At 39.6% G+C, this 22,829-nt stretch overlaps 1 protein-coding gene across 1 annotated transcript in view; it reads left to right on the top strand.

Annotated features, from left to right (window-relative positions):
• Positions 1-13,732: 13,732 nt before the first annotated feature.
• The window catches only part of AKAP12 (A-kinase anchoring protein 12), a 39,204-nt gene continuing 30,107 nt past the window's right edge, over positions 13,733-22,829 (top strand). The window contains exon 1 of the mRNA XM_024200377.2: positions 13,733-13,984. Coding sequence (XP_024056145.2) covers positions 13,960-13,984 — 25 coding nt within the window. The 5' untranslated portion in view covers positions 13,733-13,959. The remainder of the gene's footprint in view (positions 13,985-22,829) is intronic.

Raw genomic sequence — 22,829 nt, 5'->3', positions numbered from 1 at the left:
TGGCTCAAAGAACTTCTCTGTATCCGCCCTGAAGGCTTATAAGCAGCATTATCCTCTTTGAATTTGTCTCTTCAGCTCCATTTAATATACGGATGATTGTTCTCATTTCCTTTTGCAATTCCACTGACAAGTCACCCATGTTTCTGTGCTGGTTCCCCCTTATCTTGCCAAATGCTCTGCCCCTTTAGCTACTGGACTGCTGCTCACTTATCTGGCCTGTGATGGACCAACATTTCTGGGTTCTTTCTCCTAGTACTGGTGGGGTCTGAAAAGGAAAAACAAAGCAAAAGCTTGAAAGTAATATTAATGCGTGTTGCATTGCTTTTTCAGCTGCATACTTCTTTTTCCTTCAAAGGAGTCTTAATGGTTGCAATTCTCAGTCTCTGAGGATACTTTGTACAGCCCCCCCCCCCCTTTTTTTTTTTTTTTGGAAAAATTAAGCAGCAATATCAAAATGCTGTCTCTTAACCAGTGTTTTTTGTTTTATTTTAGAGCTTTACAATTGGCTGTGGGTCAGAGCAAATAGTCTATGATAAGGCTACTTGTTGAAGGCATCAAGACCCACATGAACACCCTACAGAGGCCATCTGAAAAATATTTCTTCTAAAGCTATGTCTACGCTGCACACCTCTTGCAGTGGTGTGTAGGGTATGTGTAGCTACATACCATAGTGAAAAGCAGGCTGCATCCTCACTGTTGTGTGTAGCTATGCATCAGTGAAAGGCTCTGGTAGGTGGGAGGAAGCAAGGAAAGACTCCTGCAACAGGGAGCTTCTAGAGCCTTTCCCTTCCACAGGGAAGGACTCCTGCAGCCAGAAGTTGCTGGTTCTGGCAGCTCCCTGTTGCAAGAGTCTTTCCCTGCAGTGGAGAAAGACTCTGAAAGCTCCCAGTGGCAGGAAAATTTTCCAGCACCTGGGAGGCAGTGGACCGCTAAACTGATAAAAATACCAGGGAGGCACTGCTTGGGCATGTAGAGAGTGCATACCCTCAGGGTTCAGGAGTGTCTTTACTCCCCTAAGCAGTGCCTCATTGTCTACACTGCTATTTATACCTGTGCTAGGGGAGCTAGCCATGTATGTATGCTACGTACCACTGAAAGGAGTGTGCTGTGTAGACGTACACCAAGGGTTCCAGTGAGGGAAGGGAAGGCTTCAATAATTTAAATGATGGTGCATGCTGATTTCTCCTGGATGATGACCCAGGAGAACCTTGTTTGGAAAGGTTCAGGGAGCTTCAATGGAGGTGAGGGACAAGTAATATTACACCTTTAATTTAATTGTAAAATTAAGGCTGACTGATAAAGAGATAGTGGGAGTTGATTCTTGAAAGCTGAGGGAATATTAGGGCTCGGATAATTACACTGCTCTACAGCCAAAATGCTTCTGAAATAAATGTAGTCAAACTTTACTAATTCTGGGTCACTGAGAACGAAAATGATGCTTAAAATTGTTGATTGGCTCTAGTTTTCAAGATATGCTATTGAGTCAGTATATACGACCCTTGACTTGGGAATGGCGGAGGATAAGTGAGTTATAAAGGGAAGGGATCTCAATTTAAAACCAGAAATGACTAAAATACATCTTTGACTGGATCTATGAATAAATCTATGACTGGGTTTGGACAGTACTTGCTTTTTAGGCAAAACAATGAATGATGCAATCTGAAGCTGGTATTGCATCATACATGATATGAATTGCATCATGTTATTCCTAGAAGTCATGGATGAGGCAATCATAACGAAGCTTACATCACTCTGCTGAACAAATTGCCCTATATCAGCTCTAGAAATCATACAGTGTCGTGCACTCTTATTTGTCAGTGTTTGATTTTGCAAAGGGACACATTTCTGTTTAGCCAAAGTGAGCAGAGATGCCTCGTACTTGTGTGAACAGTGCAGATAACTTCTGCTATGTTTGTGGTGAAGTGACTTTTGCATCACAAAAGCGCAGTATAACCACTATGGTTAAGAAAGCCTATCACCTTTATTTTGGCTGCAAAATTGGAGATCAGGACAAGAGGTGGGCCCCACACATATGCTGCAACACTTGTGCAACAAATCTTCGCCAGTGGTTGAACAGGAAAAGGAAATCTATGCCTTTTGCAGTGCCAATGATTTGGAGAGAGCCAACAGATCATACCAGCAATTGTTACTTCTGCATGGTGCCTCCAGTTGGGAAAGGTGTGTCAAAGAAGAAAAAGTGGACTGCGCATTATCCAAACATTCCATCAGCTATACGCTCAGTACCCCACGGAGATGGACTGCCGGTTCCTGGTGCACCAGAATCAATCATTCTCACTTGAGGCAGACGAAGAAGAGGATGAAACTTCTGGTCCTGAACCATCAATGTCACAGGACCCACATTTTCTCCCATCCTCCTCCTCTGAACCACACCTCATAACACAAGGTGAACTGAATGACCTTGTCAGGGATTTGGAACTACCCAAGAGTAAGGCAGAGCTGTTGGGCTCCAGACTACAGCAGTGGAATCTCCTGGCAGGTGATGTTAGGGTTTCCATGTTCTGTGACCGTCAAAAGGATCTTGTCCCATTCTTCTTCATGGAAGGTGATCTTGTAGCCTGCAACAACAACATCGATGGTGTGATGGCAGCCCTCAACATCATTCACGATGCAGATGAGTGGAGACTGTTCATTGATTCATCGAAGACGAGTCTTAAAGCTGTTTTACTGCATAATGGCAATGTTTTGCCATCAATTCCAGTTGGTCATGCAGTCTATATGAAGGAGACCTATGACAACATGAAACAACTTTTGAGGTGCATAAACTATGACCAACATCAGTGGCAGCTTTGTGGCGATTTGAAGGTGTTGCTCTCTTGCTTTGTCTGCAGACTGGATACACAAAGTACTGCTGTTTTCTCTGCGAATGGGATAGTCGTGCAAGAGATTCCCACTCATCAAGAAAGATTGGCCACTCCGACAGTCATTGGAGCCTGGGAGGAAAAGTGTTCCTTGATTCAACAAGTGGTGGATGCTGAAGATTTTGTTACCACCCTTACACATCAAGCTGGGTCTGATGAAGAACTTTGTCAAGGTCATTGACAAAACACAAGCAGCTTTCAAGTACCTCCGTGGAAAATTTCCAAGGTTAAGTGAAGCTAAGATAAAGGAAGGTGTCTTTGTTGGTCCTCAGATTCGTGAACTTCTTCGAGATGATGTATTTGACCATGCACTGCGTGGCAAGGAAAAGACGGCATGGAAAGCCTTCCAGTTAGTGGCAATAACTTTTCTCGGAAACAACAAGGCAGACAACTACAGGTTGTTGGTGGAAAATCTCCTCAAGGCATACAAAAGCCTTGGTTGCAACATGTCACTAAAGATACATTTTTTGCACTCTCATCTAGATTTTTTTCCACCAAACTGCGGAGCAGTGAGCGACAAGCACGGCGAGCGATTTCACCAGGACATTGCAATAATGGAGAAACGCTATCAGGGCAAATGGAGCCCATCAATGCTTGCAGACTATTGCTGGACAGTGACAAGAGATGCTCCATTTAATGAATACAAGAGACAAGCCAAGAAGCGCCAAGTAGACACTGAATAGGACTAAACTATGTACATAATAGTTTTTTGCCTTTTGTTTCATAATAAATTTTATTTATATAACCCTTTTGCTGATTTTTAAAGTGTTACATAAACAGGACAGGTGAAATATTATCATGTAAAGCAACCATAAACACATGAAAAGACCTAGGTTTACAATTTATGATTAAAACTCTACTATCTACACAATATACAGAGACATAAAATGTAAAACTTAAATATCTTAGAAACAGTAGCCAATCAGTTGTTTTAATTGTCATATTTGAATCCAGCACATCAAAATACATAATAAATAGCACATTTTATCTCTGAAGCAGACGACTTCTCAAAAATTGTAGACCAGTGTTATTATCAATGGCAGATTTCCAGCCCTGAATGTGTTGACTTGCAGTAAGTGCTATGGACAGATCCAAGCTTTCCCCCCCCAACTGTCAAGTGGGCCATCACAATAAATATGACTCACTTTCAAGTGTGCAATAGAATGCAGAATGACAGTTTTTATGCCTGCTAAATAAATGCTTTAGTCTGAGTGTCTAGCAGTAGTGTGTGTATAAATTCAAACAAAGAAGGGGAATTTCAAAGACAGAAATAGCAGTTTGGTGCCTAACTCCCATGAAAAGCTTGATAGGAGTTAGGCATCTAATTGCCATTTCTGTCTTTCCGCCTCCCGCCCCCACCCCCACCTCCACCTCCCACCATAATTTACAAGCTGCGGGCTGATGTTGCTCAGTACAATAAATATCTGGCATTGCAATTTCCAATACTGTGTCTCTTTCTGGTCTTTTGCTAACACACACCACACAATTGGACGAAAAGATTTTTGTTAAAGATTCTATATCCTGACCCTTGAATTAAAGTTCTCTGAATCCATTAAGTAGCCCCACAGCAAAACCATGGAAGACAAAACTGGAATTTCTTTATATTTTTAAAGTGAAAAACAAGAAAAAAATCTGCCAACATACAAACAAACAAGGCTTCTTACAGCAAAAAAAGGGAAAAGGTGGCACAAACACAAACGGTTATAGGGCAGGGATGAATTTCCACCGTGGGTCTGCATCTGTGGCCTCTTCACTGCTAAAAAAAAAAAAAGTGTATTTTTTAACCTTGGGGTAATTAACCCATGTGAGTTATCCTAATGAAGACCAGACACTTTAGTTTCACCATGGATCGAGGTCAACCCCCGGTGTGGGGGCAGTGCTGAACTTGTCTAGTTTACCTCACAACCTTGTCTTCGCCATGTTTTTACCTCAAGATAGCTCTCATGCATTAGTTGTCCCAAGATAAAAAAAAAAAAAAAATACATATTTCTTTAGCAGCAAAGACGAGGCCTATGACAGTTACCTGAGGTTCTGTCCTTTTTTTGTCCTATATTTTGGCAACACTGGCATAGAATTCTGACTCTGAATGCAGAAGTCTCCAAGTGATGTTTAGTCTGGGAAAAAACTGTATCACCACGGCAAAAAAAATAAAGGTTTTAATTTTAAGACAAACCTTTTAATTGACCTGACAGGATTATGTTCATGGATGCTCAGTCATGACAAATTCATAGGTAACCCCATGTTTTTAAAAAACAAACCTGCAGCGCAATGCCATGTGTTTAACATCAGTAATTGATTTTCTTCGGAACATGTATCATGCTGTGGAAGAAGGCTTATTCTAAATATTTAATAGGAAATAAGTTAAACTTCAGAGTTTGGTACAAGACAGTTGTAACCACAAACTGCAAGCAATCCAGTGTACACAACCTTATAGCAGGCACATCCGTGGACTCCAGGAGCCCTTCAGAGATGGCTTCATTTGGCTGCATATTTTACTTTCCCAGAAATAGTGAGATTATTTTCTCTTTTTTAAAAAGTGCAACATATTTAATAATCTGGTCCTGCAAAACTTTTGTTTTTTAAATAGTTTTCCTTTCCCAAGCTACAATACTTTAATGTATTTCGAAGTGGGAATGTATAGGGAAAGGTTATGGTATTTTGGACAAGGATGATCTGCAAAATTTATTCTATGAACTTAAAACCATACCCAGCTTTAAGCATAATTTGGCACAGAGCCAGGACTTGTTCTTAATGTTCTTTTAAAAGAGCTTGTAACCAAAGAATAATTTACAAAGTTGATGGGTGAGGAAGGCTAGCAAACATGCTGTGTTTTCATTTGAAAGCTAAGGCCTTTCTGCTCCCTTCCAGTGCAAAGGCATCCAGCGGAAAACAAAGGAATGAAAATGAAAAACCTTTATAGTTCCCTTAGTACAGTCATAGTATCTGTGCAATATTTCCCTCTGGTATGCAGAACTAGCAGAGATGGGTGTGGAGTCTATCCTGTTCCCCTGTGATGTGGCATCTTTAGCAGCAACTGGAGTCAGTCTCTATGTGTTCAGGCTCTGCCTCCAAGGAGTGATATTTGTGTGGGGGTGTCCAGCCTAGTTTACTTCTTTATCCATCTCCCCACCCCCATCACCATTGATGTTCCACTAACAATAACCGCAGTCTGTCTCTATAGCAAGCAGACTTTCTGGATCTATGTCTCTTTACAGGCCATGGAAAGGAGGTTGCAGTATTGCCAACTCCAAGCATTCAAAATTAATGATCTAGGCCCCAAAGTCTTGACCTTAGTTTAAAAATTGCGAGACTTTTAATAATCAGTTTGGGTGTTCTTTTTATTTGCCTTCTGGGTTTAGAGCCTTTAGGTTACATTTGAGCCATATTTTCAAGCTTATCTCTTCAGCCACTAGGGCTAGAAACATACTTTTTTATTTTTAAATGAAAGCTGAGATTCTCAGATAATCAACTATAGTTGAAGTGTGGTAGAACCACAAGTTTAATGGTAAAATATAGATAGATTATGTCTCGATCTATATGGGCCTTTCAACAGAATTTAAGAACTGTGCTTAAAAATGGTCTAAGCATATTTGTAGGCAAACAGCATTCCAAGCCTGAATTGCCTAGCCAGTGTTGGTGGGAGGTCAGACTGGGTTATCACAAGCATACTTTAGCCAGGATCCTAGACTAGGCCATCACAGTTGTTCTAACACGACTGGCTCCTACTCCACATTGCTTGGCCAAACTGTGCTAGACCCAGGTATCTACCCCCAGGTCTATCACTCTTCTGTCTAGCTCATTGAATACTAATTTTGGTCTCTAACCCTGCAAGTCCATGCAGGCAGATTTCTCCACTAACACAGAGACCCTACTGCAGGGCAGCTTGCAAAATCAGGGCCTTGGATAGCAGATATTTATAGAGCAATAAGGGAAGGACAAACAAATCTTAAGGCATCTAATTAAGAAAATTGTAACAAAGAGATGCAAAAATAATACCGGGGGTGGGGGGGAAATTGTCTCCTGTTATACAGAACGTGTAGAAAACTGCTCATATGTAATAAATTGAAGTGATTAAATAAAGCACAGTGTTTTGCTTGACACCATTTGCTTTTCTCAAATTAAACAATGTAATAATAACAAACTCAGACAAAATAGTTGTGTCAAATGTAAAGTGGGACTTGTCCGTATTCCATATGTTTTGAATTTATCCTGTATAGCAGAGTTCTGAAGAAAGATATACAGAGTGAAATCCTGACCTCACTGAAGTCAACTGCAAAACTCCCATTGGGTCCGAGATTTCGCCCACGGCATTTTATTTGCTGTATATGATGCCTACATACATTACTAATTTAAATTTTGCTTTTTACATGTATAGACAGGCATTAATTTTAGTTGGACAGAATGTTTATAATCCTGTATACCCATGAGGTAAATTGCTCTTAATATTTTAATAAAAAGATAAACTTTGGATAAAAAAGGAGTTGTAATAGGACAGTGTTATCTTTATAGATTAATGCTAGTATATTAAAAAAAACCGAATATATTTTTGAGATCTTTTTACAAAACAAAGATACTTAGAATTCTTAACAGTAGGGTTTAAAATTATCTTCCCTAAACTAATTATGAGAGATTTAACTGCTGTGTTTCTGTCCTTTCTTTAGTTAATGTATGAAAATTTCAGTCTGGTTTTTATTTTGTCAGCAGTCGCCAACATAACATGTGCACACTTCTATCATAAACAGTATCATTGGTAGCCCTTTAAAATAATTATCCCTCAATTTTAAGTGCCTTTACTTTTAAGGGTCAAATTTTCTGCTTCTGTGTGCTTGTCTTTCCTTGTTGTTCTGTTGGAATATATATATAGAGAGAACATCGTATTTGCTTGCTATATATCAAAATTATATTTAGGGAAAATATATTTTTAATTTTTTTAACTTTATTCACTACTGGCTAAATGTCCATAATTTATTTTCAGAAGTTGTTCTAAAGGCAAATCTGTGTGCCATGTGGTTGTCTATTCTGGATTATGAAGGGAAAAAATTGAAGCATTTCGCATTTTTCAGCCTCTGTTGGTGTAGGGGTCCCTCGCTCTCCCGCTCGGAGGGAGGCCACTCCGGCTGGCCCAGTCTGGTCCGGACTAGAGTCTGCAGGGTAGCCAGGGGCTCACAATAGGGCTAGGCGATCAACTGTTGCTACCAGGCTTCGACCTGGTGGTCAAGTGGTCAGCCCCTCAACACAGTCTATGAGGGGTGGCTCCGGCCTGGGCAGGCCCCAAGCAGCCCACAAACAACCAGTCTTCAAGGGCAGGCCCTGGCCTGGATGGAACCCAGGCAGCCAGCGAGCAAACAGTCTTTACAGGGCTGGCTTTAGCCTGGGCGGGGCCCCAGTAGCAACAAACAAACAGTCTCTCCAGGTGAGTGATAAGGGAGCTCTCGTCCTGGGCTAGAGCCTCGTTGCACCATGTAGGGGGTCAGCCACCCGGGGTGGGGTGGCAGGGGGATGCAGGCCCACCCTACTCCACCTCGTCCCAGCCCAGGGCCCTGGCAGGGGCAACCATCGGCGGGGATGCAGCCGCAACACGCAGACTGCTCCAGGGCTGCCAACTCTGCAGCCGGCTGCTCCAGGGCTACTTCCTGCCTCCCCGGGGTTTGGTACCTGCGGCCTCCAGGCCTCTTCCAGCTCCTCGGGATAAACCATGGCGGGTACTCCAGGCCAGTCCTCGTCTATGTCGGGGGATTGGGAACAGCCAGGCGCAGGTTCCTCTCGTGGCGTCCGGAGAACAGGCCGAGCATCCTCCTCCGTTGCAGGCTCTCCCTGAACTGTGCTGCAGGGCCGGCCTTTTATACTTCCAGCCACGCCCCGGTCCTTCTGGCGAGGGGGGTGGGGCGATCTAGGCTCCGCCCTCCAAGGGGCATGTAGGGGTCCCTCGCTCTCCCGCTCGGAGGGAGGCCACTCAGCCTCACAACAGTTGGCTAAACTTCTCTTGTGTGTACATTTATCTCATTCTTCATAGTTTGAGTCAGTGGACTTTGTATTGGACAACTTGGCCACATACTGATATTTTTAGTATGTGTGAAGAATCTGTACAATGAATGGAATATTTCTGTGGGTTCCCTGTATCTGAATGGTTATTGAAGATGATGTATCAGTTCAGCTCATATTTTATAATAATTTTCACCCATCAGTAAAATTATCCATCAGATTTTAAACAACAAAACTAGTTTAAAGTAAACTCCTAACGCAATATTTTTAGAGGAAACAAGGCACTGTGTACATTAAGCCTTTTATGATCAAAACACTTACCATACATTTACATAAACTATAAGTTAATCTTAAAATATAGGGTTCACTTTCTTGCATTTCCAACAATGGGGTCTCCTCGACAATACAAGTTGTATGAACATGTTACATTGAGGAAAAGAGACTAAACGTGAAAACCAGAAGGAATGTCTCTAAATTCACCAAGGAAAGAGAAATAAAATACACCCATTAAGGCTTGTTTACAATAAACTGCTACTGAAATAATTAAGGACTTAAAAATCAATTTTGTTTAATTCTTAAATTGGTTTAAAACTAATTATATGGCTTAGAGCATTCCTGCAAATTTACCCGTATAAGTTAAACCAATGTAAATAAAGTTTAAACTGATATAAGCATCAAGCCACACAATTGAAAAGATTTAACTAAATGGTTTAAAAATCACACTTTTAGTTAAATCAGTACAATTTTGTGTCTAGACTATACTCTTGGCTGAATGTCCACAACTAATTTTCTGAAGTTGTCCTAAAGTGTCTGAAGGGGTCCTAAAGGCATATCTATGTTTCCACATGTGTTTACTGCAATTGTCTGTTTCACATGGATCTGTGTTGTATTTATAGACGCCAACTTCCCCTCTATCCAGTGGGTGCTCAACCCACCCTGCCCCACCCCTGCACTGCCCTGGCCCTACCCTCATTCCACCCCTTCCCCCAAGTCCCTGCCCCACCCCGCCTTTTCCCACCCCAGCCCCGCCCACTTCCCACCCTCATTCCACCCCCTTCCCCCAAGTCCCCGCCCCGTCCTGCCTCTTCACCTGAGCAAGCCGCATCCCCGCTTCTCCCCCTCCCTCCCGGAAAGTCCTAAGTGCCGCCAAACAACTGTTAGGCAACAGGGGGGCGGGAAGTGCTGGGAGGGAGTGGGAGGAGCGGGGACGTGGCATGCTCGTGGGGGAGAAGGGGGCGGGGGGAGCTTGGCTACCACTAATTTTTCCCCTTGGGTGCTCCAGCCCCGGAGCACCCACGGAGTTGGCGTCTATGATTGTATTTGGCTCCCTCATTTTATAACTGTCATCATCCATAGATGGCAAAAACTCAGTGATTCAGTGCAGAGATTACCTACACTGACAAGATGGATTCTTCTGTCAGTGTAAGTAATCCACATCCCTGAGAGGCAGTGGCTAGGTTGATGGAAGAATTCCTCTGTTGACCTACTACTGTCTACACTGGGAGATTAGGTCGGTATAGCTACATTTCCACGGGTGTGGATTTTTCTCACCCTTGAGAGATGTAGTTATACCAATGTAAATTTCTAGTGTAGGCCAGGCCACAGGATCGTTTATTCCCAAACTAGAGATTGTCTAGCTATACCTATCAGGGGGGAAAAAATCACATCACCTAACCAATATAATTATACCAATACAAAAACTGTGTGTAGATCAGGCCTTAATCTAAAATAAGTGTCCTTATAGATTTTCACCAAAACAACAAAATTGCTTTCAACCTTTCCAGACTACTCTACCCCTTTTAGGAGTCTGATTTGCCCCCAAATTTTACCTCACTTAAAAACTATTTGCTTATGAACATAAAACATAAAAATACAAAAGTGTCACAGTACAGTATTACTGAAACTGCTTATGTTCTCATTTTTACCATATAATTATAAAATAAATCAATTTGGATATAAATATTGTACTTACATTTCAGTGTATAGTATAAAGAGTAGTATTAATAAGTCATTGTCTGTATGAAATTTTAGTTTGTACTGACTTCGCGAGTGCATTTTATGTAGCCTGTTGTAAAACTAAGCAAATATCTAGATGAGTTGATGTATCCCCTAGAAGACCTCTGCGTACCCCCCGGGGTACGTGTACCCCTGGTTGAGAACCACTGTTCTACTTAAACATTCCCTGATTAAAAAATATTTAAAAAACTGTACTCAGGAAGGCCTCAATGCTGTTTGTGGTTTAAAAAGCCTCTAAAGGCAATGATTTACCACAAATTCTGTTCAATTAACGTAATAGGGGGTGATCTGTATTGTATGCTGATGCTTTGTTTTTATTCTGAATCTTCTGGTTTTTTTTTATCTTGATAGATAGTCTCTTTTCATTGTAAACCCAGATGCAGTAACTAATCAGATGAACTCCACAGCTTGTCCCTGATTACTTTTGAGAGAATAGATCAAAGTGGACTATCTCTAAATTGAGTTCTTTGACAGTCAGCCATGCTCTGTTTCCATGGCTTTACAAACATAAAAACAAATTAAACAAGCTTTTACCCATTTTCATAAGGGCTACTTTACAACTATGTTTTTTTTCCATTGTCTGACTACTAGTACATATTCTCTCCTCTTTACTCTACTCTACCTCTTCCTCCTGTATAAAAGAGCAATTATCAGCAAATCCCATCAACTGCCTTGCATTCCTTTAATTATTAAATGGGTTGTAAAGAATGCAAAGTTGCGTGAGAGTTTGCCTAGCTCCATGATGAAGCACTAAGTATTTGTGGAGATTAATATTTTGCTCCCAAATACAGCAACTGTCCATTTCACATGGATCTATGTTGTATTTGTCTCCTTCATTTTATAACTATTTTCCAAAGACGGCAAGAACTTGATGTTTCTTGTTAGAGTTTACTTTAAATTTCTGTGGATGCACAGAAACTTTGAAAACCAAGCATTTAAAAAATATTAAATTTATGACACTAAAATGCATGATGAACAACAGACTGGAACTTCCTCTCAGAACCAAAATTGGAGACCAAATTGGTCAGCCTTTTCCTTGCTGGAAACTGGCAGCATGAAGATTGTATTTGAGCAGTTTGGCTTATAAATCCTACAAATTCCCTTATAATTTCTACTCTTCTGCTTGTGCTAGTGGTGTTCCATTATTTGGACCTAATTAGGCTCCTACTGAAGTCAAGAGAAATAGGATTGGGCCTAGTTGGTAATAAAATCTGTATTAAAGGGGAGAACAAACGTAATCCAAAGACATCCAGAGAATTGCTCTTTAGAAGGGAGGAAGAGGAGTGGGGTTATGAAAGGTACTGAGAGGAAATAAAAAACCCCCACACAAAGTGAAAACTATTGCTACTAATGGCACCATTTTAAAAACAGCTGCAGAGCCAACTATTGGGAAGCCTGTTTCTCAAGTAAAAAACTTCATTTCTGAAATGTTGATCATCAGCATGCCTGCCCTCTCTGGACCACGTAGAGGGTTCTCTGTGTGGCCTGGGGCATATGTAAAGAGAAGGGGTGGAAGCAGGGCCCTAGCAATACCTCTCAAATGTCCCTCAATTTGAGAAACATCACTCATTTGCTCTAAAGTTCCCTACATTCCACACAAATCTGATGTCCCCTTGCTTTTATTGTTGGAAATTATTTAAAATGAGAAATAAAGAACCATGAAACTGAGGTTATAGGAAGGAGAAGGTTCTTTAGAATAGATGAATGAATCCCAGTGGTGTTACAAGGTTTCTGCTGGATTATTTTTTTCTGTCCTTTATTTTTGGATCTTTTTTGCACAGGGAGTTTACATTTAGGTCTTGGCACCTTGAGACATATGGGCTCCATGCTGTATTAATTTTTTTTATTGCCCCATGTATCTTCAGGATTTGCCATGGCCAGCTGGGAGTTTCTGGAAGTGGGGGCATAGAGGGTAGGTTGTAGTTAAGGGTAGAGGGTGTTTGGTGCTGGGGGTTAGAGCTATTGTGGCAAGAGAGGGCCTCTGCATGGATGGCCCTGGCTTCTCATGGATCACCAGGATCCATATAGATCCCAGGAAAATCATCAGATTTGGGCGTGCAACTACCCTTCTTGACAGGACAATTTGGGGTAAATTTTACATTTTGTGTAGAGATTTCCAAGTAAAAAGTCTCCTCTGTGCCTTTTAACCACATGGGAGGGAAGAAAACAGCTTCATAGATACTAGCAATACAAAATTATGTTTCTAATATACTTAACAGTAAGATGTACTTGGCTTTTAAACAGGACTTGGGAGGTAGGGGAGAGATCAGAGACTGTTTTTGTGTTCAAGATACTTGAGAGGTTTTTTAAAATATATTTCTTCTGCTAAGAAAATGGGTAACAGACTTTATAGCAAATCTGTAGTAGATGTGTCCCGACTAGCGGTCTTTTTCCCAGATACCTAGGCAGGCAGGTTGTAGTGAGGAAAACAGCCTGAAAGTGGAGGAAGTGTTTTGGGGTTGTTTTTTCCCTTTGCACCATTTTTCTTTAAATTGAGAAGTCATTCTTAAGTAACCCAATTCAAAATAGTATCCACATTTTAAACACTGCCTTGATATTTGGGCTGGAGAGAGAGGACTAGAGGAAACTAGTGTAGCAGACTTCTGGAATTCCCTCACAATTTTTTTTTTTTAAAAGTGTTCTCTGACATAAAGATTTAAAAGTAGTAAAATATTGGGAACAAAGTAGTTAAGGTGTATTTCAGCAGTCTTTATTTAAACAATTCCCAGGTCTCCACGTGAGGGGCTGGGCTGCTGGCCAACAACAGGAACTGGAGTGGGCAAGGGGAGGGGTTTTCCTTAAAACGAACCACATGGTCTGCCCACCCCAGTCAGTGCTTCTAGTCCTAAAGCGAACAGCTGAGAACCGAATGGACTGCAAAGGACTGTCTATCAAGTAAGAGGGACTGTTGCAACGCGACTTTAGTTTGCTTTCCTCACAGGCAGTGGAGGAAGGATTCCGTGTGCTCTAGTTAATGCAAGAGGCTGTTTTGCTGTGTCACTCTTGATTACACTGAGTCTTCACAGAAATAAGGGAGCATCATACTCTGGGGAGAAAATTTGTCATCAGAGTTGTTTTAAAAATGCTGGGGACCATAACGATTACAGGTAGGAGGAAGTGGTGTTGCTAAACTGTATGTGTTGACTATATTGATTATTGGCTTTCTGTGTGGTTTGTGCCATCCAGGTGATTTTATGCTGCAAGTGTTTTGGGGGTTTTTTTGTTTTTTTTTTTACTGCCTACAGGGATGGCTCAGAGTCTAGGGTGTGGCAGAGAGTGTCCTGTGCACACAGGAGTGCTCCTTTAACTTTCACAAACATTGTTTTATTTCTTAAAACTTTCCCGGTAGCGTGCGGGGCGGGGGAGCAGAAGGGGGACACACTTTAAATAAGTTGGCTTAAACATTTTTTCTGAATAATAACCATTGCCAAGTTTAGAGTATATATGTTGGAATTTCTTGTCACTTTTAATAGGACGTGATATAGAATTTGTAATACAAGAACAATTGATAGGCTCCTGGGTTTCAGAGAAATAATGACTTATGTTGGAGTAGCAGAAAATAAACTAGCAGCTGAATTAAAGGATAAGTAAGTGCAAAAGAAAAACTAGCCATGACTGCCTTGATTCTGTTGATAAGTACGAATCAAGAGATAATGTAATACAAAATTATTATCCTTCAGACTCAAATTAGTTAAATGGAATTGAAACAGATGTATGGAAGGGGATATAATTTAGACCCTACAAAAACATTAATGTATCTTTGTTGCTTGATAGTGTTTTTAATTTAAAATGGCAAAATTAAAAATTGCTGTTTGAGAGTAGCTTACAAAAAAGAAACCTACATTAATTTCTCTATACATTTGAGTTCAATCACTAGAGGTTTTCCTTGTGTATGTAGATTAGTACTTAATAGTAGCATTCAGGGTTTCTTAGAAGGCATTCTAATGTACTTCTTGCAACCTTGAACTCTGAAGAATTTAATGAACTTGTTAAAACTTTGTTTTACATTGAACTTTATTATGAATGATCAGTTTTGTTATATCAGCTATTTTCCCATACATCAGGTAGATAACACTGTTTTGAAAAGTTTGTTGCTTTTGATGTGTTCCCTCAGGCATTTGTTTCCCAGAAAACTTGGATGTTTAGACTTTACATGTTTTATGCAGTCTAGTATTTGTTCCACATTCATACAGTTAAGTGCAGTATAAGGACTTTTAAAAAATAAACTTTTTTAAAAACTCCATAATTTCATTTTTTTAACTTCTGGAAGTCAAATGATCACCATTCACTCACTTTGTTAATTAAAAAAGTACATTCCTTGCTCAATTGTTTGTCTTTATGACAGTAATAGCTATTGAAAATGAAGTGTTTGACTAAGAGTAGTGTGAAGAATGGAACTGTCTCTTCCCTATCCGTTAAACAATTTGTATTTTAAACTACATCTTAAAGAGATCAACATTTTTGTGGGTGTGTCAGGAAAATGCTAACAAATTGTTTGTTTGGCTTTAATGAAAGGTACTACTACAGTTTAAAAACTCTGGGGATTTTGAAAACATCTCTTCACAGAGTTGTTTGTGCAGATAGTCCCTTCTTGTGAAAATTAAAGTGATCAGAAGTTTAGCCAGAGTATGAACAAAACAAAATTTTATTACTTCCTGTCGACTTACTTGCTTGCGGTCTCTATGAATTTTGCCTTCAGCTGATTACTAAAGAAATTTTTATAATCTGTTCCTATCTTAACTCTTTGAACAACTATTCATTCTCCCTCATGGCATTTACTTGAGCTAGTAAATGGACATGACAAATACCTGAGTCCTGGCTTTTCATGTTTGAATTGTTTTATCAACGGTACAGCATTTCTACTGAGGATAAAACCTCCAAAAGTCTAGCTGTGGGAGAATTTGAGCCTGGGGGAGGATGGTATGTGGTCTGTAACAGCTGGCGAGGTTGGGGGAAAGAAGGGGGGGTTCTCTGGCCCAAGCTTTACTTGGTGCTGTTGTTTACAATGGGGTTTTCATTAAACTAGATGCTTAATGAGCTTATTGCATGCTGAGTCTATCCTCAAGGGCTCTTTTCTTTTATTGCTAGTAATTAAAGGGTAATTTATGTATTATTTATTTTTGAGGACCCTTTTTTATAGGGTCACAAGAATGATGAAAGAAAGAAAAAAAAATAATGAACTACCAAACTGACTTGGGTAAATTGTAGAATGATTGCATTTGAACTACATTTTGCAAGCATTTAAACTTGCTCATAGGACTAGTTACCATCTGAATGTAGAGGTCTACACTTTTTTTTTTTTTTTTTTTTATAAGAAGGAATATGTGAGCTCACATTAGTGTAAATTAATGTAAATCCATGTAAATCTCTTGTGCAGTTTGCAAGTAATGCTAAAATTTATCCTTCATTAAGATGTCCTGAGAAGGAGAACTTTCAGTCTGGTTCTCATTGTGAATTGGCATTATTCATTGTTACATTCCAGAAACATCCTGATTTACATTTATAACACTCTTAAGTAAATACTATGATATATAACTTTAAACTCTTGTTTGTCCCTAATGCATCAGGTATTTTTTCAAATATCTGAGTAGTAGTGTTATAACTATATGTCATATTGGGGAAACTAAGAATTTTTTTAAAATACCTCTGAACATGAGGAGAGTAGCCAAGCTTAAAACCCAGATGTCATAATTATTTGTAGCATGTTGGTTTGGTTAACCTGCATAGTAGCTCGGATGACTTGAAAGCAGAATGGTTGTGAGAAATTCATTTAGCAAAGAATCTCTAAATACAGTAAGTAACTGAAAAATTGTTAGTGAACTTAAAGAGCATCAAAACAACTTAAATGTGTTTTAGAAATATTTAGATAAAAATATAAATATGTTGTTAAATTGGTAAAATACAGTACCCCATGGCAGGAATTTCATAAATCAGACCTCAATCTGGAGCAGACTCTTACAGGTATATCATAAATGTCTGAAAATAAGGTGTTTATGATGGAAGGCAATACCATAACATTAGTAATCCTTGTGCTTTCTTTTAAGTTAATATAAATTTAATTACACCTCTACCCCGATATAATGTGACCCGATATAACAAGAATTCGGATATAATACGGTAAAGCAGTGCTGGGGGGGGGCAGGGGTGCACACTCTGGTGGATCAAAGCATGTTCGATATAACGCGGTTTCACCTATAACGCAGTAAGATTTTTTTTTTTGGCTCCCGAGGACAGGACAGCACAGCATTATATCAAGGTAGAGGTGTACCTTCATCAGGACCATGCTTGTGCTTTTTCACAGAGAAACAAAATGGTAATTGACTTATGACCCCCCCCCCCCATTTCCTTTATGTAAATAAAAAAAAAAAGTGTGGGATTACAACATTCAACTGCTTGACTACCAATTTGTTAAACACTACTAGGAGCATCCAAGGTGGAGTCAACTGTGAATTTGTATTTAAATCTCTGAAATAAATCACTGGAAAGGTCATGGATTACAAGTATTCATTGTGAAATCCAGTGTGTAAATCTCCTTTAAATGCTAATTACTGCTATCTACAACTAAACCCCTCCCCACAATTAGGCAAGGTAAATCTGTGCCAAAAATAGGTGAGTGGATAGAATGGTGAAGGATGTAGTATAGACTTTAAAAGGAGGTATTTGTAATTGGAGGGTGTAGATGTAAATATAGCCATTGGAAGGTCAGCAAGGAGAGAAAAGACTTGCAAAATACCTTGTCACGAATCAGCAGTGCTCCAGACTGCAGTACATTACACTCTTCAGTTTAAAATTTAATATAGCTCTTGAAAAAGTCATGTCTAAACTCTTTCCTTTAAGTTATTTTATTAGTAAGGCTATAACTGACTGATCATCTGATTTATTATTAAAAGCTATACCCTCAAATCTGAGGTCCAAAAAAATCCCACACCTGGGGTTATAAAACAATGTCTAATTCTAATTTTCCATAATGAAAATTGAAATCCACAGCTTGTCTTTTGCTTGCTAGAAAAAGTCAAATTGACTAATATCTCCAAATAGCTATCCTAGCAAACAAATCTTTGCAAAGTAAACATCTTTTTAAAGTATATTTTTGACATGATAGACCATCAAGAGTTATTGCTTTTACCAAGACTTATAAACTTTGGACTCCTTTCATAATTTTCTTTTCATGCTTCTATTAATAATAAAAGCTAAACAAGTCCAACAAATACATGTAAATAATAAAAGGTGTGAATTAAACTATCAGAAGCAAGGAAATCTGTCCATCCAAATTCATTCTTAAAATTGCCCTGTTGTGTCTGGCTGTTGTGTGAGTGTCAGAACAGTGGGTGGCTTTTACATGTCACGTGTTGTAACTCTAGGCACAATGGAGGCAAAATACTGTTAATATCCTTTATGCCTTGGGTTTAAGCCAGAGATTTTAATTTACACTCATGTAACCCCAGTAATCACAATATATGACCAAGAGCAGAATGTGGCCCTTAATATTTAAACATTTAATAAACTAAGACCAAAAAACCTTGTTTGGAGTCTTTCAATGACTAGTGGAGTTTGGAAGAGGGGTGTTGGGTGTGTATGACATATATCTGATGGATTTAGAATGTAGGGAATTTATGGAAAAAATCCAGGGCTGTGCTACAAATCCTAGGGGGGGAAAACTCAACCAGCTCCAGATGTTGACATGGTTGACTGCGAGAACATGAAATGCTGCAGATTTAACTGTTGCAGCCTGAGATTTTTTTTCTCTCTTCCAAATACTATAAGTGGAATACATTCTCACCCCTAAAGGGAAGGGAGATGGTAGGACGAATTAAGAAAAGCTGCCAACAGTATCTGCTAACTTAATAGAAGATAAATGCAAAAAAGGTTATTAATTCTCTATGTTGTTCATTGGATTTTAATGAGATAGGAAATGACTGAAATATGTATGAAAATCTTAATATTGTATCAATACTTTAGCAGCAACATATAACTGAAAATAAATTCTTATCCTCTGGACACCTAGCTACCATAAAAGTTTGTAAAATCAAGCATCCTTGCTCCTTAAAGCCCACATAAAACACTACAGTGCCCTTGCAGTTTTATTAGAGGTCAGACTATACCATTCAATTAAAAACACTTACCGGCTGATTTAGGCACAAGAGCAGTAAAGAGCTGAACCATTCTGGGTAAGTACTGAGCTGATGCATTGTGTGAGATGACCCATGTTCTTATGACCCATGTCTTGTCACTCCAGCAGCACATTATACATGAGTGGTATACGGGGTGTTTGTGGTAAAGACAGTTTCAGCCCTCATCCTAAATATTTGACTTACTTTTTTTTTTTATTATTATTATTATTATTAAAGGATGGAAGTTATTTGAATGTACACTTTTTGTACTCATCATTTTCTTCTAACTTTCATTTAATGAAGTATTGAAATGAGGGGTAGGTATTTAATCCAAATGGCCTTGAAAACTCTAATTATTATAAAATTACTTTAGCAATTTTAAAAAGCTTACTACATAGCCCACAAACTACATTTAGAAATTTTATTCATTAATTTTTACTACATATCTGTAGCTTTCATAATAAATATACAGCTCTATTTTTATCTTCAAAGCATTTTACAGACATTATTGTCTTAGCATGCTATGAACAATAGTACTAAAAAATTAGAAGTAAAAACACTTTATAAGTGATTACCATACATATAAAGCAATGCCTTTATGAACAGCAGTCCTGCATCTGTCAGACTCAGCACTCGATCTTTAAAACAGAAAAAGCAACTGATTAGTTCCCATTCTGGTCCAGTTGCTTGTTAAACTGAAATTAAACTGTGTATTTGGGTTTTAAGAATACTAAAAAGGAACCCAAACTGGTAAACTTGTATATATTTTCTGCACCTCTAGTTTTTCAGAACTAAAGAACCAATTTAACCCTTTGAGACAATAGTTAATTCTTAGGGTTCAACACTTCGCAAGGGTTAAGGAGAGCCATTAGGAGGCCTTGTGCCTTGAGGGACAATTTCTAGCTTCTAGGAGGCTAGTGTAGGTCAAGATTCTTGCCTAGAATGAGTCATCACTATACTTATTATCCTTGTTCCTGCTGGCCCCTCCTGCCTCTGGCACCTCCAGTACCAATCTGCATTCCCAACATGCCCTCGGTCCCTTTACTGATTCCTCCTTCGATCTGCAAATCATCAAGGAGAGGCAGGGTTTCAGTCTGAGAAAGGACAAGCATGTTGCTTCAAGCATTGCAGATTGGAGAGGTTGATGGAGAGAGCTTTCTGACCTCTTTGGATACACCTACACAGGAATAAAAGACACATGGCATGGTCATGGCTGGCCCAGGTCAGCTGAGTTAGGCATACAGGGATCAGGCTGCTAGGCTAAAAACTGTTGTATAGATGTTTGGGCTCAGGCTAGCTCAAGCTCCAGCCTCAGAGAGTCCCAGAGCTCAGATGCCAGCAGTATACATCTACCGAGCAATTCTCTTCTTTCCCCCCCCCCCCCCCCCCAGCCCCACAACCTTTGCTCCATGCCCTTAGTCAGTTGACTAAGGGCCAGCTAGGTTTGCCAGAGGTCCGGTTTTCCACGCCTGGTCGAAAAGGGACCCAGGCGGATCCAGGCAGCATTGCTGGCTGGGCTGTTAAAAGTCCAGTCGGTGGCACAGCGGGGCGGAAGAGCAGGAGGGGCTCCTGCTGAAAGGAGGAGAAAGACCTGACTCTCTCTGACCCCACCCCCCCACAATTTTGCTGCTTGCCACCTGAAATTGAGGTTTTTAATCATAGAAACACTGTTAGATCTTAAACTATAGCAATATTAAATTACTTCTGTTGTCACAGGTTGCTTTCCCCTCATTTTACTAATCATTTTTCAAATATCTGATACATGCTTCGTATTTGAAGAGCCCAACCCTTTTCCCTTTGGGAAATTCCACTCATACTTTGTGACAAGCTTCCCATTAAACTATAGTTTTGTGGAAATGGCTTAATTGAAGTATGCTTTCTAGGGCGAAGAATGAATGAAAGAACGATTTTCATAGATTGTTTGGGTTTCTTTCTTGTTTCCTCTCAGCATGTGAATCGTATGGCTTTAATTTTTAAGATTTAAAAACCCAGAAAAAAATCAATAAATCACTTATTCACGATACTCATTTTTCACTGGGGGTTAGAGAGAGAGAGAGAGTTACCTGTGTCTGGTAAAGTTAATTGCTCTGAGACCATTGCTAAGCCCTTCCTACCTAGGATTCTCTAGATAAATATTTTTGCTTGTGGAATGCACTGAAGTCTACAAAAGACATACATTCCCAAAGGGAGAGTAATCCCAGATTCTTTTAGAAATGTTTTATCCCAATTCCTGCCCTTGCAAATTAATCAGTTTGAACTTTTAACGACTTAAAATTTCATGGGGGCAAGGATGTTACTGGATGTTAGACTGTACAACTGAGGTTGTACAGTCCTATGTGTTAATAATTAAAAGGAAGATTTTTACTTGTCAGATAAATACAATTACCATTAGAGATTCCAGTTGTTGAATAAGCAGTTGTCTGTCATTGGGCTATTAAATGTGGATATGAATACTACCTTTTTCTCCCTAGTTCGTTACTTGGAAATCTCGTAGATGTATTTTTAGGTTTGTTTGTATTCCAATCATATCCACGATGCACTGTTCATGCACAAAGATGCAGTCTCTTCCAGAGGGACATAGAAGCGTAAGTCACTTTTGAAAGTGTGACTTGGGCAGTTTTGAAAATTTTACCCTTTGTGCCCTGTCGCAGAATTACTGCATTTATCCAAATGTCTGGTGAAGAGTAATACTTGTCCCAAAGTTGTGGCCATTTCACTTTGATCTATTTTTCTTTGTGTATTCTTAGCATTCCAGTCAGATCTACAGAGCGAAGGAATGCACATTCTCATCCTTTCTTAGTTTCACCTCTTACACAATATCAGGGGTCTGGTAGAATAATTGACGTCAAGTCTCATTGATTTAAATGGGGCCAAGATTTCACCCTTAATGTCCCTTGTAGACAATATCGTTATCTGTCATTTCAGATTCATTGCTCAAGGATCTTCCCCTGCATCTCAAAGAAACAAACAAAGCCTAAGTATATTAACTTAGGGCTAATGTAATTTGACAAACCATTAATGATACTTAAATCTTGATATTACCTATTTTTGTATACCATGAACTTCAAGAGAGGTGCCTGATAAACTATAGTGATAGCTGTAAAAATGTTGCTGTACTGCCATCTGCTGTTCTTTTCAGTAATGTGGTAATTGTCTGGTGTTTCAATTCTGCAGTCTGAGTCCTGTCATGAAGCATGCTGGCAAAGTTTTCAATGTGGAAATATGTATTCTGATACTTAGCTACTTTAAACTGTGGCATTTTTGTATGCATGCATAATTACTTGGCTTCTGCTTTGGCAGGGAAGAGCTCAAATGTTAAGGTAGGGAAGTGGCAGCTGAAAAATTACCAGCAGCCATATTCATTCCTTTTGAAGATACTTTTTCTCCCCCCCAAAAAAAGCTCTTGATTTCCTGCAGAGTTGTCTTCCACTCACAGATGGAAGAGCAGATACTTCCAATTATTTGGCATCTTTTCCATAACTGCAGAGAATTCCAGCCATTTTCCTTTAAATGTCATGAATAATCAAACTGTGGATAAATATAATCTCAGGTTTGATGGATATTAACTGTCACGCTGTCTGGAGGTGGCTGACAACTGAGTGTCTACCTCAGGGCTGACTGTCAGAAAACAGGGCGGACACCCTAAGCTGGTGGAATGTTCCATAATTAGACTTCACCAAGCCAGTAACAAATGTGAACTCTGGGATCATTCTGGGTTGCTCACAGTCCCGAGAGACCAACTTACCCCAGATCAGTTGGTACTCTAGCTTCTGCTTCTTACAGAAAACAAGATGACAATGCCACCACACGTGGGCTTTTCCATGAGCTTTTCGATGATGGA

Source organism: Terrapene carolina, unplaced genomic scaffold, assembly GCF_002925995.2.
Source record: "Terrapene carolina triunguis isolate 2854851 unplaced genomic scaffold, T_m_triunguis-2.0 Scaffold85, whole genome shotgun sequence".
NCBI lineage: Eukaryota > Metazoa > Chordata > Testudines > Emydidae > Terrapene > Terrapene triunguis.
The sequence above is the reverse complement of the archived record's forward strand: the minus strand, read 5'-3'. Positions and strand labels throughout refer to the sequence as shown.